The following is a 20,353-nucleotide window of genomic DNA, read 5'->3' as shown; positions in this document are numbered from 1 at the left end:
ACCAAAGGACTGCATGCTAACCGTTTAACCAAGGAGCTGGGCTGTACAGTAACGTTGTTGGAATGTTCTGCTTTTGTCTCACTAACTACCGTGCATCAAGTCAGTTGAGATAACCATATGCGTTTTTTTAGGCTTTATTTCATGTCACACCCCTGCAGAGAAGTTTCATGCCCTTTTGACTTGCTCTACCATTTACTGGACACCCTTAATCTTTTTATGTTTCTTCCTGTATTTTCAGCCAGCTGATGCTGACAATGATAGCTGCTGGAATCAGTTTTGGTCTGAGAATGTGACCTATGTTCAAGACATTTTTACTTTAGTGCCTGCAGCTGAGATTCGAGCGTTGAGAGAGGAAGCACTTTCAAACCTGGCAATATTATGCTACAAAGCCGTTCAGAAATTAGTTGACAGCAGCTGCATCCATGCCACACTCCGGCTTCAAGCATTGCCAAATCCTCACTTTCAGCACAATTTCAGTGGATTACATCTTCAAAACTACACATGGGATTTTGGAATAAAGTTTAAGTTTCCTTTTCAGAGAAGTTTCATGCCCCTTTGATGTGTTCTACAATTTACTGAACACCCTTAATCTTTTCCTGTTCCTTCTTGTATTTTTAGCCTATTGATGCTGGCGATGATGGCTTCTGGGATCAGTTTTGGTCTGAGAACGTGACCAATGTCCAAGACATTTTTACTTTAGTGCCTGCACCAGAGATCCGAGCATTAAGAGAAGAAGCACCGTCGAACCTGGCAACATTATGCTACAAAGCTGTCGAGAAATTAGTGAAAGCTGTTGACAACAGTTGCAGAACTCAGCATGAACAACAAACTGGTGAGAATATATGAGTAAAATATATAAGTATACGAGCAACACACTTAACCTCCTGAAGAACACATTGTATGCAGTGATAGAAGAAAGTCCTTCCAATCAAACTTGCTTTAATTTTAAATTTAGATGGCTTGGTAATTTTTATAATTTATCTTTGAATATTGCACGTAAAGATTCTAACCACTGTCTTTTGAGTGATCCTTCAAAATGGTCAAAGGTCGTTGATGATCATTACTGTTATCAAAGGACACAAACACTGACGATGAGTTGATGGAAGACGTGAAGCACCGTGGCTTGACACACGTCCGGTGTATTACGCGAAAAAAGTCAACGGCGAGGGCGTTGCCATGGGTGCGTTCATTGTCTCCTTCAAATTGTCAGTCTTACCAGAAAAAGTCAAGGTAACAACCTATCGCTGTGATATGAGGCATTACATCCCGCCTCCCATGCGCTGCTATCAATGCTAGAGGTTCGGGCATATGGTAACTCGCTGCTTGAATCCTTCGTGTGCGGTACATGTGGCAGAGGAGCTCACGGCGCGGAAGAGTGCTCAACTCCTTACAGGTGCACTTACCGCTCTGGTCTTCATTCACCCCGAGATCGGAACTGTTCGGTATATCTCAGTGAGAAGATGATCCAGGAGATCAAGACCATGGATGGTCTTTCCTACCAGGAAGCACGCCGTAAGTTCGATTCTATGAATGCATTCGCTAAGACGCTAGACTACACAAAGATAACGCAGAGTCTTGCAGTTTCATCGTTCACAACATCAACGCCTGTTACGATCGCAGTGCCCGTGGCGGCTGTTGCTCCTGTGAGCAAAGCCTCAAAGAGTAAAAGCTTGACCACAAGGAATTCTTTGCCGGCACAGCAGGAGGGGGAAGGCAAAGTCTCCCCCACAAAGAGATCAGCGAATGCCGTGCCCATGCCGGCGGAGGCGGCATTGTCGACCAGGGGTGGGAAAATATCTCCCAGCCTGTCTAAACAAGAAAAGAAGGCAGAGAAGAGGAGCGCCCTTACCTGGCGCTCCTGCACTTCTCCTGCGAAGGGAAAATCATGACCTCCTTCTGGAGGGTACGAATCAGCGCCAGCAGGTTCGCCTGCTCCTAAACCTGCAGGCACCCCTCGTAGAAGGAAATCCCGCCCCCAAAACGCGTTGAAGTTCTGGGCATTAGTCCCCTCGTCCATTGACGACTGGATGGACGTCGAGCTTTCATCAGCATCTGCGGATGTAGATGTTGATGTTAGTGCTTAGGTTTTCATGCATCTTCCACTTAAAACCTAACACTCTTCCCTTTTAGTCCACACTATGGCACTGTTACAGTGGAATTGTAACGGTTATGATAGGCATCTTGCTGAGCTGCGCCAGCTAATTAGCAAGTTTTTGGCGAGTATAGTCTGCATTCAGGAAACTAATTCTCAGACCAGGTCATCATACGGCCTTCAGAAATTTTTGACTGTATTCGTCAGAATGACATTACGCTAACCGAGCTTCTGGTGGCGTTGGCACTTTTTTCCATTCTGATACCTACAGCGAAGAGGTTCCACTGGTGGCGTTGCCACTTTTGTCCATTCTGATACCTACAGCGAAGAGGTTCCACTAAGAACCCCGCTGGAGACTGTAGCAGTTTGCGTTCTCTTGCCTGTCATAGCAACAGTCTGTAATGTTTATTTTCAACCAGGCCAGCTTCTTAATAAAAATGATTTAACTGATCTTATAGATCAGCTTCCACCTCCATTGGGTGATTTTAATGCCCATCATTGTATATGGGTCTCTGAAACGCCTTGCCCCAGAAGAAGAGAGGTGGAAACATTAGTAAGAGCTGGATTTATGTATTTTGAATACAGGTGAACCACTCATTTCAGTGTACGTTATGGCACATACTCTCGCATAGATGTTAGTCTATGCAGCCGAACGCTGATTCCCCCGTTTCTGTGGAATACACTTGACGATCTCGATGACAGTGACCATTTTCCCATTGTTCTTACTGTGTTGAAACAGAAATCTCCCGAGACTCCTCCTCGATTGATTCTTAAACATGCCGATTGGCCAAAATTCACATCTCTAACTGTCTTTAACGACATGACCAGGCGAAGCGTAGATGGTGATATAACTTACATAACACAAGTTATTCTTGCTGCTGCTGAGAAGTCCATTCCGTCATTTTCAAGGACTCACCTCGTCAAAAACTCGTTCCTTGGTGGAACAAAGAAATTGCAGCAGCTATCAATGAATGCCGTCGCGCTCATAAACTCTATCATAGGCAGCCTACTGTGGCCAGTTTGATAACATTTAAAAAACTCCATGCTAAGGCGCTAGTCCTTATTCGACAGAATAAGAAAGCTTCGTGGGAGAGAGATGTGTCTTCTGTAACATCACATACTCCGTCTCAAGTGTGGACTAAACTTAGACGTATTTCGGGTATACAAGGATTATCTTCAGTACCAGGAATATCCATTGCAGGCTGCATCGTCACCGAACCGCTCTCAATTGCTAATCATCTAGCCAGTCATTTCGCAGATGTGTCAGGCTCCGGGAATTACCATCGTGACTTCCTTTCTCTGAAGCAGGAGGCAGAAGGTCATCACCTCAGTTTTGCCACTCAAGCTTCAGAGGACTATAATGTGCCCTTTACAAAGTGGGAACTCCGCAGCTCCTTGACGCTTTGCAAGGACACGTCTCCCAGGCCAGACAGTGTCCATAATCAGATGTTGAAACACCTTAGTGAGGATAGTCTGTTATATCTCCTTCATGTGTTCAACCAAATCTGGATAGAGGGTGAGTTTCCATCTCAGTGGTGAGAGGGCATAGTAAATCCTGTCCTCAAGCCTGACAAAAATCCTAAGTATGCTGTTTACCCTACACACAACCTTCTTAGAACAAGAGAGGAGATGATTGGGTTAAAATATTCTTTGCCTTACTAGAAGTATCTCTCTCTCTCTCTCTCTCTCTCTCTTCGATTCCGGAAAATGCAGGGATTGTACCTCACCATTAATGACCGCCTCCTCCCTGATCTGAACTCCACATGGGTTTATAGATTGATTTCACGCTCACTAGGTACTTAGGGCTGTTGACCTTGACGTCTGAAGCCCCTGAAATGAAGCAAACAGCAAGAGCTATACAGGTCAGTATTATTGTGTTGAGAGTTACCCTTTAAGTATTTTGATGTTTGCTGGGTTTTGATTCCTGCAAGAATACATTGTATGATTCCCTCAAGAATGAGTTTTCTTATTTTTATAGTTGTTAATCATCCTTTATAAAGATACCATCAACCCCTCTTCAATCCACATGCTTCTGTTTTGCAAGGAAATGAGGTTCTTTGCAATTCCAGTATGTTCCTTGTTTGGTTTTAGAGCCCCCAGTAATATCTCCATTTTGTGGATTGGTTTTCAACTTACAAAAATTCTAATTAGCTAAGTTGCTCCTAATGTTCAGAAATATTTTTTGCAAAGATCTTGCATGCTATTATAAATCAAGCTAATATTTTTCTTTTATTATCAGAGAGCATGGAGAAATGTGCCAATTTCTAACAAAGCGAACCTGTATATTGCATTTACTAATGTTCTGCATGTAGTAGTCGTTCTCTCTCCAACATCCTTGTTTTGAGCATTGTCTTCCTGGATACAAACACATTTATTCAATAGTCCTTCAGCTGGGAGAAGGTGGATAGGATGCATGTGATGGAATGCAGGTCAGAGCAAAATAACAATGGGAGCAGTGTTTGGTATTGGATAAATACAGTTCTGACTGTTCTTGCTGGTGAATTAAAAGAAGGAGTGGTTGTATATATGCACAGAAAGGAACCTTATTTCAATTAAATATATGAAATAAATTACAGGTCTGCATTATCCAAATAATGTAGGTAAAATACAGCGGCGGTCAAAGTTGAAGCAACAAATACGAACGCAGAGGTGCCAACTATTACGGGTTGTCCGTAATTATTACTGATTTCATCTCACGATTACGGCATTACGCTCAAAGGGAAAATTATTACAGAAAAGCGACATTATCACGAAAGTCATTTTGTACGGAAAAAAAGAAATAAAGAAGTAAATATGTTCAATCCTTTCCAGCTTGTCTGATAAATCCTCGTTTCATTTCTTGTGAGTTGGCAACGGTACTTATTCGATCGTAAGTATTGAGAAATTCATTGTGCGAATGAAGGAGTTTCTCTGCTCTTTTCCAGAACAAATCCTTAAGTAATGTATTTACAGAATTGAAGGCCACATTAAGCACATGTACACTGGAATCGTTTATGGTTCAGAAGACGAAAATGTCATCACAGGGTTAAGGATGTTTCAAGAATAACTACACTGCAAAGCATCTGCTGGATGCGAAACAAGTTACAAAGAATATTTTATCATTGAATTAAAAGGTACTGTGCAAATGCTATTTCGCAATATGGTATACTTAAGAATAGATTGTGTCAGGAAGGAAAAAGGGAGTATCATAATCGAAAATGGATGACATGCTCTGGACTTAAACTCGAAAATTTTCTGAAGGGCGGAGGGTGATTACTGATAACCCACTTCAAAAGTTGGCACCTCTGCGAACACATACATACAAAGTGAATGAACATTATATTTGTTGGGCATAATGCGTATTTATTACATAAATCATAAACCAAGTAGACACTCTTAACATCATTTTTTGCTCCAAGAATGGAAATAAACCTAACCAGTTATGTTTTCCAAATTTGGTGCCACTCTCACAACACCAGTGAAACAGGATACATCTGCTTAATATTTTGTTAAGGAAGCCATTCTTTTTTCAGTGTCATCTCAGTTGATATAACTTAAAAAGTTTTTTATCTGCTCAGTATGGCATATTACCACCATTGGCAGCAACTTACGCTTGACAATGTTATGGCATGCTGTAAATAAGGTCATCAGTTCCATTTTGAGGTATTAACTCCCATACTTCCTGTAGAGCAGTCCATAACTCGTGTAGTGTGATTCGTGGATGTTGATATGAAGCATCCTTAGAGCATTCCAAGCATGTTCTATTGGATTTCAGTTCAGAGAGCAGGCAGGCCAGTCCATGCAAGCAATATATTTTGTTTGTAGGAAGTTAATTACCAACTATGCTTGGTAAGGAAGGGCATCATCATCCATCAGTAAGAAGTCTGAGCCCACAGCACCTTGGAACAACCAAACATGGTGCTAAGATATCGTCACAATACCCGGCAGCGGTTCAACCTTGCTGGTTTACCCATACAGCATCATTGAAAAATGTTTGTGCTGTTATTATGCTTTCCATCACCATTATGAATCCATTTCTATATTTGTCTCTTTCCATAACATTGGAGGCCCGAAAATGTGTATTACAGCGAACCTGGACTCATTTGTAAAGAAAACATTGGCCCATTTTTAGTCGATCCATTTGACGTTCACAGCTTCACCCAAGATGACGTCTTCTGTGAATGTATCAGGGGTACACACACAGCAGGTCTCAGGCAATCAAGGCCTCTCTGCCTAAGCCTTCTCTTTGCATTGATACACCTGTTCCACTGGATGATGCGAGTCTAGTGCCAACTGCCGTGCTGTAGAATGGTGGTACCATCTTGCCTTTTTGACCAAATAAGTCCTCTTGTTCTGATGCCGCTTTGGGTCATCCATCCTCTCATCTGTGGGCTATAGTTTTGGACTCTACAAATTACTGCCACATCCAGGGAAACAACAGAACGATGCTCAGTAAGCCATCTGGCCAAATCACCTTGATACTGTCCAGCTTCCATTCTTTTTATTGCCCTCAAATTCTGGGAGTTTTCCATGCTTCGTCCTAGTGTCTTCACAGAATGTTAACTCGATGCCAGTTGATGTTCGACTGATACAAGCTATGTTCGACTGATACAAGCTATTGACTCTGAAGTAGGGCCACAGACAACTGTTGTTGTTTGAAAGGTGATTGGAATGCCATTTTCCATTTTGAATATGATTATACAGTCATATGATTACATTGTACTGGGAGTTTTTTACATTTGAATGTCCTTTGATATGATTGTGTAGTGAATTGGACACAGCATGGAGACATGTACAGTCTCTCAAAATAATAATAAGAATGTTTGTTTTACGTCCCATTGACTACTTTCATGAATTTTGAAGGCTCAACATTTTTTTTTTTAATTAGTGCATGGTCTTGTGTAAGTTCCTTGCAAGTACACATATCTTAGAAACAAACAGGTATAATGTTCTTAAAAAACCAAACCCCATGGCACTACAGCCCTTCAAGGGCTTTGGCCTACCAAGCGATCGCTGCTCAGCCCGAAGGCCTACAGATTATAAGGTGTCGTTCGGTCAACACGACGAATCCTCTTGGCCGTTACTCTTGGCTTTCGAGACCGGGGCCACTATCTCACCATCAGATAGCTTCTCAATTGTAATCACGTAGGCTGAGTGGACCTCGAACCAGCCCTCAGGTCCAGGTATAAATCCCTGACCTGGCCGGGAATCGAACCCGGGGCCTCCGGGTAAGAGGCAGGCATGCTACCCCTACACCATGGGGCTGGCAGGTATAATGTTCTTATGTGGAAAAATTAAAATAACATTTCTAGAATTTTGAATAATAGTATAATTCCAGTGATGTGTTAAAATACTTCATCTATTCATTGAACACAGAAAAAGAAACAAAGATGAAATCAATGCAAGTTTTCAAAATATTAAAATAAACAACTTTCACTTTAACACTTTTTTCCCCAGTGTATTTATTGATCATAGAAAAATCACGAGAATGGAAGGAAATGAGTTAATGATTTAATTGTATTTATCCCATTATAAATGTGCCTTACATTAATCTCTCATTGAGGCATACATCTTTACTTCCAATTACAGATTAATAAAATGAAAGTAATTGACAATGACATATCCATGAACTACCTTACCCTTCCTTCAACAATAAGATCATTCCCTTCCTATGCTCACACTAGTGATGGGCAACGCTCTTGCTCGTGACTCTCGAGACTGATGTCGCAGATCTCGAGACTCTCGCGAGAATCTTCAGACCGATCCTCTTGTAGTGCAAGGTGTGCGACGTACCAATAACTATGACTGTAAACTTGATAGTATATCGTTGGCAGTTATTGCGTGAAATAATGTTCTCGTATGAAAACGTGTAGCCAATACATTTTCTCAAAAGCCTGGAAAAGTACTGCATCTTCAACTATGAACCCCTTAATAACATTAATGAAAGTGAAAACCGTATATCAGTATCTTAAATTGTTCACGACATTTGAGGTGGACATCTTAGCTGAATAACCCTGCATAATTTGTTAATAACTGTAGATAGGATGTACACCTACTTGGATATTAGAAGCGTGCATTATTCAAACTTGAGACGGGGAAGATATGCTTTGCTACATATGCGACCCCCATTACACATGAGTGGAACGTGTAGTCTAAAATGCCCGACTTTACTCCAATTCTTTCAGCAGGGGTGATGGGCAACACTCTCGAGACTGATTCTCATGTGCTGCGAGCTGTGCGACGTCCCAGTAACTACGAGTGTAAGCTTGATAGTTATCATCAGCAGTTCTCATATGTAAACGTGTGTGAGGATAAATTTTGTCAAAAGCACTGCACGTTGAACTATGAGCTACTGGGCGAGTTGGCCGTGCGGTTGGGGGCGCGTGGCTGTGAGCTTGCATCCGGGAGATAGTGGGTTCGAATCCCACTCTCGGCAGCCCTGAAGATAGTTTTCCATGGTTTCCCATTTTCACACCAGGCGAATGCTGGGGCTGTACCTTAATTAAGGCTACGGCCGGTTCCTTCCTCCTCCTAGGCATTTCCTATCCCATCGTCGCCATAAGACCTATCTGTGTCGGTGTGACGTAAAGCCACTAGCAAAAAAAAACTATGAGCTCCTTAATACCATTAACGAAAGTGGAGACAGAATTCCAGTATCTTAAACTGTTCACGAGTTATTTCAGGTGGACTTCTTAGCTGAATAACTCGTATAATTTGTTAATAACTGTTATTAGGATGTGAACCTACTTCGATGCCTCACAGTCATTGTCGGCAGGGTAGCTTCTTGTGATTCAGACCGGGCCGGAGGTGTTCTGTGACTATTCCTCTTCATTTACGTTATGTTTTTTCCTTTTTGCTAGTGGCTTTACGTCGCACCGACACATAGAGGTCTTATGGCGACGATGGGATAGGAAAGGCCTAGGATTGAAAGGAAGTGGCCCTGGCCTTAATTAAGGTATAGCCCCAGCATTTGCCTAATGTGAAAATGGGAAACCACGGAAAACCATCTTCAGGGCTGCCGACAGTGGGATTCGAACCCACTATCTACCGGATGCAAGCTCACAGCCGCGCGCATGGTCAACTCGCCTGGTCTCGTGTGTTTTTAAGTGTTGGATCATCCCCAAAGTATTTCTGCCTACGTATTTTACTTCTTTTTAATAAACAACACAGCGGGCTGTGCTATGTGGCATCTCTTCAAAATAACCAACATCCATGACTTACATTGCGTTTCGGACATCATCTGCAAGTTGTCGTGCAGAACTAGTACAGTTTCATATTGCACCGTCATATATCGAAGTACCTAATTATGACGGGAATACTCTATAACATTGTAAGGAATTATTTCCTTCGTTACCAAAATATTGGTAAACACAAGCAGTGGTCATGTTATTGAATGTGGGGTCTGATAATGATGTACACCTACCTGTCGAAAGAATTGGAGCGAACTGAAGCATTTTAGATTACACATTCCACTCATGCGTGATGGCAGTTGCATATGCAGCAAGGCGCATCTTGCCTCGTCTCGAGTTCGAATAATGCACGCCTCTAGTATCCAGGTACGTGTACCTACAGTAGCCGTCAGGTTCTGTACTTAAACCACTCATTCGTGTACCTACCAGTGCATACAATGCCAGAATGCATATCCTTTATAATTATATTATACTGCATCAAAAAAGACCTCGGTAGAAATGAACGCCCTAGTCGCTTGTTGACACGTATTTGAGATGAAGGCCCGTGCATGGCTATTCGCATACTCGGCACAAACAACATTCAGCTCCGACTACCTGTAGGTCTACAACACGCTGCTCGCCGCACAATGCGGGGACAACGCTCTCGAGAAATCCCGAGAAATCTCGAGACCTAGTCTCAGACTGCCCATCACTAGCTCACACGCCCATAACTCAGAGCTCATCCACTCCTACACAGAGATCTGGCTCATTGAATGCTGTTTGTGCAAGCCTGTAGAAGGTGAATTTTGTTTCTTCCTTGTTAAGGTGCTATTGTGATGTTTGATTGTATTTGATTTCAGTTCTGAATTGTGTTCGCCTTCTAACCAGAGTGTTGCCATATATCTTTGAGGATCCTGACTGGCGAGGTTTCTTCTGGTCTAGTTTACCAGGTCAAGCACCAGAACAGGAGGAGCAAGAAGAAGAGCAGTCCATGCCCTTAGCTCAGTCTCTCATCAATGCTATCTGTGTAAGCTCTCATTCAAATGCTGTTTAAGAAGCAGAGATATTTTAAGTAGCAAACTGTATCAAAGAAAGAAAGAAAGATGGTGACATTGAAAGGAACACGCAACAATACTCATTTGCAAGTCGGTCTCAAAATCTATTACTCCCTCTTCCCACACCAAGCTGTCATTGTTTCTCCATGCATTTGAGTTATATAAGCCAGAAGAATCTGGTATATTACTAGGTTGGCGGATTAACTTGTGTGTTTACAACTTACATGACAAAGGCGAAGCATGTATGAATATTTATGTGTGTGCATTTCGAGATGCTATTCCGACAATTGATCAATTGTCGGATATTGATAATCAAATTATTGGTTCTAACTTGCTTACTGCTTATGCACCACAAGACGCAATGACTGCTGCTAACAAATTATGTTGGTGTTCTAAAAGAAAGGCTAAATTATGGAGGGGACACGTACAAATATTAAATCTGAAGAGAGTTCATTAAAATTAAATTTGTTTGGTAATGCAACATTATACTTTAAAGTTTAACCCTTTCCTGATTCCTATCCTTGCCTGTCTGACCAGGCTTGCCTGGGAGGTCCAACAGCCCTTTTAAGGGCTCTTCCCACACCGAGCTGTAATTGTGTTTTTCCTGTTGTGTGTTCCATATCTGAACTCCAGCTTTTTCCAGATAATAGTTTGAGTGTTACTTCCCCCTCTCCCCTTTGGAGCTACTCCTGGGTAATCCAGTGTAGACACTTTCCCAAACTTAGTTCACCAAATTAAAAATTAATGAAAGAGCAGGTGCCTACTTTCTAAGACAATAAATGTACTCTACTTCATGTGATTAGGTGAATAATTTAAAAGAAGTTTGATTCTGTTTGGACTTGTGTACTATTTTAAGTACCACTAACAGGCTGCAACTTGCTGCAAACCCCTTCAAGAATAATTTGAATTCTACAGGCTGCAGTTTATACTCGGGAAGTAAAAATCTATGTTCATAGCACATCAAAGAAAAGTGAATGGTTTTTTAGAAGACTGTGCTTAAGAATGAAACTGTTCGTTTTGAAACATAAGTAAAACTACTGTGAAACTTACTCTTTGAAGGGTTGCGCTGATTTTCAGGGTCATTAAGGAGTGATCATTACTTGCATATTCATTTTGTTGTTTTAACAAATTTCCTTTAAGAATTTGAGGCATTTTGTGTCATTAGATCAGTCCACTGTTGCAAAAATTCAAATCCTGGATTAATATGTCCATAGAATCTGAACATGTGTTTGTAATATTACTGAATATTTGTGTATTGTTTGATTTGCTGTTTGCTTCTGAGTGGGTATTGTCCATCTGAGAGTTTTGGGCGTAGAACTCTTTATGATTTTGCATTCCTTTTTCTCATTGTTTCACTGTCTGGTTTCCAGTTCAAAAGTAGTGTTTTTGATCCATAAGGACATTCTGGTTTAGTGACTGTATTGTAATGTTTTAGTTCCGTGTGCTTGGAGATACGTTTTGTTGTAGATATTTTGGGTTAGTTAATATGCGGTTACCATCTTTTGGCATCTAATTTCATTGGATTTTGTTTCTATTCCATTTTTCTGAATTGTTTCATCAAGATGTTTAAATTGTGATACTCGTTTAATTTTGCCACATTTTGTCTCCATGAGTTTTGATGTTTGTTTGTTTGTTTGTTTGTTTGTTTGTTGCTGGTCATGTGTTCTGTCTTTATAAAAATATATGTGGAGACAGACATTTTGCACAGTTTCTTTTAAGAGTCCAGTGTGATTTTGGGCTGTTGAAATATCTCGATTAAAGATTGCTGGGTTGTCTGCAAATGTTAGGCTGGGCTGAGTCGGTTGAAGCGCTGGCCTTCTGACCCCACTTGGCAGGATCGATCCTGGCTCAGTCTGGTGATATATGAAGGTGCTCAAATACATCAGCCTCAAGTCTGTAGGAACTCCTGCGGGACTAAATTCCGGTTCCTCTGCATCTTGGACAACCATAAAAATTGTTAGTGGGGCGTAAAGGAAAATAACATTATTATTGCAAATGCTTGGCAATCTATCATTGATTTTCATTTGCCTAATGTAATTGGTTGTTGAATTTTGTGGACCAATTTCTGTTTGTGCCGTTCTTGTATCGCTTTGTTAAGGATGCAGTTGAAGAGTAAAGGAGAGAGTCCATGTGCTTATCTTGCTCCCGCTTTGATTTCAAAGGTTTCAGATATTTTCCCCATGAATTTCACCTTGGACTTCCTGTCTGTCAATGTCTGTTTTATGATTGCAAGTGTTTTCAGAAACCTTCTTCTTTCAATATTTGGAAGAGTGATTCATAATCAATTTAGTTGTGGGCTTTTTTGAAATCAGTAAAAGTGCAGATTAAATTTTTGCTACAAATTCTCAGTCTTAGGATTAGCTTTCAGTTCAAGATTTGCTCTGGACCCGATGGGCCTGACATGAATCCTGCCTGATATCTTCTGATTTTTAGTTCCAGTTATTGTGCTCTTTCGAGAAGACACTGGAATAGAATTTTGTATGCAACTGACACTAGTGAGATTCTTCTGTAGTTGTTTTTATCTGTTTTGTCTCCCTTCTTGTGTGATGGGTAAATTACTGCATTCGTCCAGTCTTCTGGGATTTATTCTGTTCGCCAAATGTTGTGCATGATAGTGGTGATTTCTTTTATGTTGTTTGGGCTTGCTTATTTTAGGACTTCCGCTGTAATTCCATCTTCACCCAATGTTTTATTGTTTTTCAGTCTTTTTATCTGTCATGTGATTCCTTCTTCATCTGGTGGTAATGAATTTGGATTAGTGTTTTCAGGTTCTTGTGGAAAAAATATTTGTTGTTTCTGAGCAGTTCAGTACTTCTTTAAAATACTTCAGTTTTGTTGGTTGTTTAGTGCTAGTTGCCTATTTACTTTCTTGAGGTAGATTTTTTCTTTCTTTTTTTACAAGCTGCTTTACGTTGCACCGACACAGATAGGTCTTATGGCGATGATGGGATAGAGAATGGCTAGGAGTGGGAAGGAAGTGGCTGTGGCTTTAATTAAGGTACAGCCTCAGCATTTGCCTGGTGTGAATTTGGGAAACCACAGAAAATCATCTTCAGGCTGCTGACAATGAGGTTCGAACCCATTATCTCCTGAATACTGGATACTGGCCGCACTTAAGCTACTGCAGCTATCGAGCTCTGCCTTGTGAGGCAGAGACTTTGTTGTTGAGATCCTGTAAGCTTAGGTTTGAAGTTCTTATAGAAATTTTGTGTATTGTTTTTTCCAAATTCTTTATTGATTTCAAGTAGTTGATCATTTGTGTTTCCTTTTGGTCTGTATGATTGAGCTGTCTCTTTCCTCACTGCCAGGAATGTTTTGCAGTTATTCTGTCTTCTTGATGTTCAAATTGCTGTATGCATTCTGTCGAGATTGGATGGCTTGTTCACATTCCTCATTCAACCCAGTGTGTCTCTTTTCCTTTTCTGCAGAGGTATTAGTATTTTTGCTGTTGTAATCATTTTGCTTTTGACTTCATGCCAGTTGTTTGCCTCCTGTTTCATTAATTCTTCTGTCTCTGATGGTTGCATCCTTTTGGTGTCAAATTTTGTGATTGGTGGCTTCTTTTTTTGTGAATTTCTGAATTTAACTGTAGTTTGATTTTTCTCAGGTAATGGTCTGAATCTATGTTTTCACCCTTTCTGACTTAAACATTCATAATTTCTCTGTGGTTTAGGTAAGGGATAGCTACGTGATGAATTTGGAGTTCTCCGATTAGTGTGTTAGATGATCTCCATGTAATTTGTTTTGATGGTTTCTTTTTGAAGTGTGTTGACATGATTTTAAGTTTGAATATCCTTTAGAGTTTGACTAATCTTTCTCAATTTTCTGCTTAACATCTGTTCCTTTATTTGTATCTTGCAGTTCTTAGTTCCTTTTTGTAACTAAATATTCATTAGTTAGAGCCATTATTATTATTATTATTATTATTATTATTATTATTATTATTATTATTATTTCTTTTCAGGACCTGTTGTTTTGCCCTGACTTCACCGTGGCTGCTAATAGAAAGTCTGGACCGGTAAGTGTAAATTCATGGTTATTCTTAAATTCAATTCTTGGTATCGTATGCAATTATCTTCATGTTGGTCCGTATTGATACAATTATAATAAATAGAAATAAGGATTCCACATATTCAATAGATATTTATTACGTGTGACTATTCTTATGTCACGTTGTGGGACTAGTTTCAATCACATAATGATCATCCTCAACCACTTATGGCTAAAAAGTGACAATGCATTAGACTCTGTTTATATACATAAAACAATGACAGAACTTAAACATTATATGAGAATGGTTAAGGCATTTGTCTTTCTCATAGTGACATATGGATGTGAAAGCTGGACCATAAAGTAAGTGTGATAGACGGTGCATTGATGCATGTGAGCTATGGTGTTGAAGGATTTTGCGTATGCCTTGGACAGCCAAGGAGACAAACAAGTTGTTCATTCAGAACATCAATCCAGGTATATCTCTAAAGGCATTTATTACAAGGTTACAGCCATTTTATTTTGGACATACTATGAGGCAGTCTGAATCATTGGAAAAGGCATTCGTGCTTGGAATGTTGGAAGGGACTCGAAGACGACAGCCAGCATTGAAATGGTTAGATATGATATGTCCTTGCAAGATCTGGAAGGCTTTGTAGACAACAGAAGCATCTGAAGACACTCCATCCATGTGGTTGCCAGGAATCTATATCAACTTGATGGCACCTAATCAAGTCAGGTCATTGTCACTTAACATATTTCAGAACATACCTGCCCAAAAATTCACAAAAGTACTGTACAAGACAGCAGTCAGATTAAAGAACAGAATACTAAACAGAATCAGACCTAGATAACAAATACCCTTTAAAAGTTGGATCATTCATCTTTTACATTTCCCACTTAAGTAACTAGAATTTGTTGTTACAGTCTCATCAGAAATTCTTCCTGTACTTTCTTATCCTTAAATCTTCACACTTTTATTTTACTGTGTATCTCCTTTAATTTTTAAGTTTTTGCTATCACAACTCTATGATCTCCATTGAATGTTTCTCCTGGTTGAGCTGTTGTATCCAGCAACTGTCTATGATTTGTCCTTTCCACCAGAAAGTAATCAATTACTAATTTTATTCGTCTCTCACCCCAAACGTATCTTATAATTTTCCTGCTTTTTTTTCTTCCGAAACCATGTGTTGCCCGACCTCTTACAACTAAACTAGTTTCTCTCCTTCATTCTTTTCCCATATCCATATAGTCAAGTTACTTCTTCATTTCCTTGTCTTTCATTTCCCACCTTTGAATTCAAGTCTCCCATTATAATTACTTCCACATCAGTTACAGTGTCGTATGTCCGGCGCTCCCTTCTCGCTCCGCCTGCCAGCTGCACGCGCGCCTGTGTATCATTCTGCTAGCTTCGACGCGCAGCCCTCAGTGCGCGTGCCTGACCATCGAGTGTACTATAAATAGGAGCTCCCTGCCTGCTCACTGGCCCACTTGCCCCGGTGTCCAGCTCCAGAATACACCCTACGTCGAGCACGGAGGCTACTCCTCTTGAAAATGTGCTTCGACCAGGTGGACTGAATTTCTGGCAGTACGAGGTTTCACCTCTGGTCACCGCTCCCTTACCAGTTTCCGCTGCCTATGTTCCGTAATTCTTTTACAAGCCATTTTCATTCCCTAACTTATGCAAGCTCCCTTAGTTTCGCTAGGTGGAAATTCTTCAATCAATTGAACTTGCTTTTTAGGAATTCAGGCACTTCAACAAACAAGGACTCTCATGAACATTTATGTTAGTGTGCCAGATAGTTCTCGACTATCAAAGTGTCAATTCACAAAGACTATCTTTTCGAGATAGAAGTGTATATAAAGACTGCAAACCTGTACATATTGTATAAAGACAGACTTTTCTCAAGATTCAATATTCCTTTTTGCTTCAAAATAAATTTCAGTTATTTATGTAAATATTATAAAGTGAAGCAAATAAAGTTGTGTTCTGTAAACTTCAACCTTGGTTACAACATACAGTATTTACTTTTCTAGTTTCTCTAGGAATTCTTCGATATCCTCCTCTTTCTTCCCTGTGTACAGTGCATACACTTGTATGAAGTCCTTCACTTCATTCCTTATTCTCAGTCTAATTTTCATTATCCTTTTGCTAATGTACTCTACCATACCCACATGTTCCTCCAGCTGTTTTGAAATTATCAGGCCCACTCCATTTTTTCCTTCTCGGCCACCATTCATTATAGTTTATATCCTTTCCTCATTCACCTCTTCCCTTTCCGCTCCCATTTAACTTTGCTCAGCCCCATCATTTCTATACCCTCTTTTCTCTATTAAATCCACCACTTATTCTGCCTTTACTGTCAAGATTGTAAGGTTGATTATTCCCACCTTCATAAGGTTGGCTACTGGTTGCACATTTTTCACAGTTCTTCACTGCCAAGTTTAGAAGTACCATATTCATATTTGGGCTATTACAGTGGGTCACCACTCCCAGAGGCATTTTATCCCTACTGCCCGGTGTACCTTTACCTTTAGGCCACTCATCAGGAGTACAGACGCCTTTTGCAACCACTTCACTGAAGTGCAGACGTTGCTGACAGGAGAAAATTTTTCTGCTTTATCTGCTGTTGGGACTGGGTTTCTCTCCTGCCAACTGAACCTTTGAACACGTTCTCTTCGGTAAATTTGTGTCATTTTGTACACAAAGGCTTCACCTGGCCTCCAAAAGGAGAATTCCTCCACCCGTAGCCGTTGGTCCCACCTTTGGGTGTCAAGTTTGGTAATGGCCGTTTGATCCTCGGCCAGGCAGATGCAGATGGTACAGTCTGTCACATACGGTAGCAGGATGATCCTGACCTGACTATCTTTGATAATTCCCTGAATTATATTCCCATGTTTTGAACTAAGATGCATTGGTACTTAAATATTTAAACTTATTGTCTTAAATTCTTTTCCTGTTCATACTATCCCAGAAACCTCTGCTAAGCCCGATTAGCATGTGCTGGACATGCTCATTGTTCTTTCCACTACTTGGTTGCCTCCCTGCTAACTCTCCGGTGATTTCTCAATTAAACAGGCCCTTGATTGCTGATTGCTTGATTGCTGGAGATGTATATTTAAGCACTATGGTAGAGACCTACCCTTGGAATCTGATATCGCTGTGTGATGGTATGTACCAAATAATATGCCATCAGGTACATTACATGGTAACAGGTGCATTACACTCATTAACTTTACTATCCAGCCTTGGCTTACCTTAAAATCAGAGATTCTAAATCTTCTGTGTTACAGTTATTTTGCATACTTTAAAATGTTATACAGTGATATCACATATTCTAGAAGATCCTCTTCTACTTGTGGAAATTTACCAGTTTTCAGGTTGCACACTTTACGAGACTTACTGGTAGCCTGAAGAGCGTTTTTCCTTTCCTGCCATTACCACATATTGCTGTTGAACAGTGAAAACTTATGGCCTGCTGCCCTATTCCCATGAATCTGGGCAATATTGATTACCGTGAATTTAAATGATGCGGTATTACTGCATACTTGCCCATTGTGAATTTAATAACAAACCGTTCCAAGATCAGAGAACACTCACAAAACACTTGCTTAGACTACTGTATATACAGTAGAGTCTTGATTATCCGACCTAAATGGGACCTGGAGTATGTCGGATAATACAGAATTACTTTGAAACAAACAAACTAAAACAATAACATGTTTTACAGCACTCTATTTATTGAATTATCAATTCAGTTGTACAATACATGCAGGATTGAACGAAAACATTCCAAATATCTTACGAAAAGAAACTTGCCTACAATCAAGGATGAAAGGAGTTTCAGTGTTTCCAGCACACCTTGGTCCACTGGCTGGCATAATGTCACGTTAGGAGGGAGGAACATGAATTTGATGTCACCACTTCTAAGTTGCTGTTCATTTGGGTGTGATGGAGCGTTGTCTAGTTGAAGAAAAGGTTTTCTAGGGAGATTTTCGAAGCTAGAAATTTTTCTACATCTGGAACAAACTGTGTAACAAACCAGTCTTTAAAGATGTCAGCAGATGTCCAGGCAGCCTTCTGATTCGTGTAATAATAATAATAATAATTTCGTGTGGCTATTTCTAGCCGAGTGCAGCCCTTGTAAGGCAGACCCTCCGATGATGGTGGGCGGCATCTGCCATGTGTAGGTAACTGCGTGTTATTGTGGTGGAGGATAGTGTTATGTGTGGTGTGAGAGTTGCAGGGATGTTGGGGACAGCACAAACACCCAGCCCCCGGGCTACTGGAATTAACCAATGAAGGTTAAAATCCCCGACCCGGCCGGCAATCGAACCCGAGATCGTCTGAACCGAAGGCCAGTACGCTGACCATTCAGCCAACGAGTCGGACTCTGATTCGTGTAACGGACTGGAAGAGCATTAACAGAAATATTTTTAAATGCCCTAGGTTTCTTCCTTGCTTTACCAATCATAAGCAATTTTCCTTTTAATTACCCAGTAATATTACTACTGGCAAGAACAGTAAATATTTCCTTACTACGCTTGTAGCCATTTGCAGACATCTCGGCTTGGGCTGTGAGAGTTTTTGATGGCAGCATCTTGAAATTTCGCCCAGTCTCATCACAAGTAAAAATATGATAACCGGTTAATCCTTCAGCAAGTATTATTACTTGATATTCCTTTATAAATTTCACAACCTCATCGGATTTAGCTGACAGTTTTTCTCCACGGATATTAAGCTGCCTAATGCCGTACCGTTTTTTCCACCGATGAAGCCACCCAGCACTGGCAGTAAATTTAGGGTCCCCTTCATTAAACTCCTTCTGGAAATACACCGCCTTTTCTTGCAGAATGGGGCCAGGTAATGGCAGGCCCTTTAGTCTCCACCAGAAGTTCAAAATTAAGTCTACTTGTGTCGGATAACGTGGAATGTCGGATAAGCGAAGGTCGGTTGAGCGAGATTCCACTGTATTTGTAAAATACTGCAAGTTGTAAATACCTGGTTTCAAGATAAAATATTACTTGCCAAATGCTGCAATTTGGAAATACCCAATTTCAAAATAAAAGGACTACTGCTTGATACTCACAGAACTGCCCAGTAAAAGCTTGAGAAAATGGGTGTGTTAAATGCAGGAAAAATCCCCCCCCCCCCCACTCCACTTTGAACTAAGAAGGATCAGGGTGCTTAGATTGTGCAGTTGCAAGAAATACAGTTTTAGCAATTTTACAGTTCTTCTTTTGCTGAAAGTAATGATTATCTTATTTATTTCTACAGGATAAGGCAGAAGATCTTCAAGCTATAGACAGTTGCGAGTATATTTGGGAGGCAGGTGTTGGTTTTGCACAGTCACCTCCTCACTATCCCCACCTTGATTCAAACAGAACCGAGCTGCTGAAACTTCTCCTCACATGCTTTAGTGAAACAATGTACCAGCCTCCTGTTGGTAAGTGAACATTTTTATCATATAATTGTATTCAGATTTCCGAGAATATTGAATCATATTAGGAACTGAGGGTATCTTTAATCATCTGCCGAATGAATTTTTGGGTTGAGAAGCTGTCTGATAACCTGCTGTTATGATGTCTGTAGTAATGTATGTATCTAATTATGCAGCTATTCATCAAAGGCCTTAGTGTACAAAATTTACCGATGCATTATCCTATGTTGACCGAGCTCGATAGCTGCAGTCGCGTAAGTGCGGCCAGTATCCAGTATTCGGGAGATAGTGGGTTCGAACCCCACTGTCGGCAGCCCTGAAAATGGTTTTCTGTGGTTTCCTATTTTCACACCAGGCAAATGCTGGGGTTGTACCTTAAGGCGATGGTCGCTTCCTTCCCATTCCTAGCCCCTTCCTGTCCTATCGTCGCCATAAGACCTATCTATGTCGGAGCGATGTAAAGCAACTTGTAAAAAGAATATCCTATGTTGCTGGTCTCGGTGAATAACATGAACATACGTCATATGTTGTTCAAATCTCCATCTTTGAAATCTATAAAATATCCATTCTGTTGACATATTTTTAAAAAGAAGTTGTAGCTACCTGAATTTCATTAAATATTTTACC

The 20,353-nt window shown here is 40.5% G+C and overlaps 1 protein-coding gene across 2 annotated transcripts in view; it reads left to right on the top strand.

Moving 5' to 3' along the window:
- LOC136863283 (protein HID1) overlaps positions 1-20,353 on the top strand; it is a 204,958-nt gene that overhangs the window by 38,934 nt on the left and 145,671 nt on the right. The window contains exons 2-5 of one of the 2 annotated variants that reach the window (XM_067139669.2): positions 619-832; positions 10,101-10,267; positions 14,260-14,313; positions 19,564-19,732. In XM_067139669.2, coding sequence (XP_066995770.2) covers positions 619-832; positions 10,101-10,267; positions 14,260-14,313; positions 19,564-19,732 — 604 coding nt within the window. The remainder of the gene's footprint in view (positions 1-618; positions 833-10,100; positions 10,268-14,259; positions 14,314-19,563; positions 19,733-20,353) is intronic. The other variant, XM_067139670.2, reaches the window with a different exon arrangement.

This window comes from Anabrus simplex, chromosome 2 (genome assembly GCF_040414725.1).
Source record: "Anabrus simplex isolate iqAnaSimp1 chromosome 2, ASM4041472v1, whole genome shotgun sequence".
Lineage (NCBI taxonomy): Eukaryota > Metazoa > Arthropoda > Insecta > Orthoptera > Tettigoniidae > Anabrus > Anabrus simplex.
The sequence above is the reverse complement of the archived record's forward strand: the minus strand, read 5'-3'. Positions and strand labels throughout refer to the sequence as shown.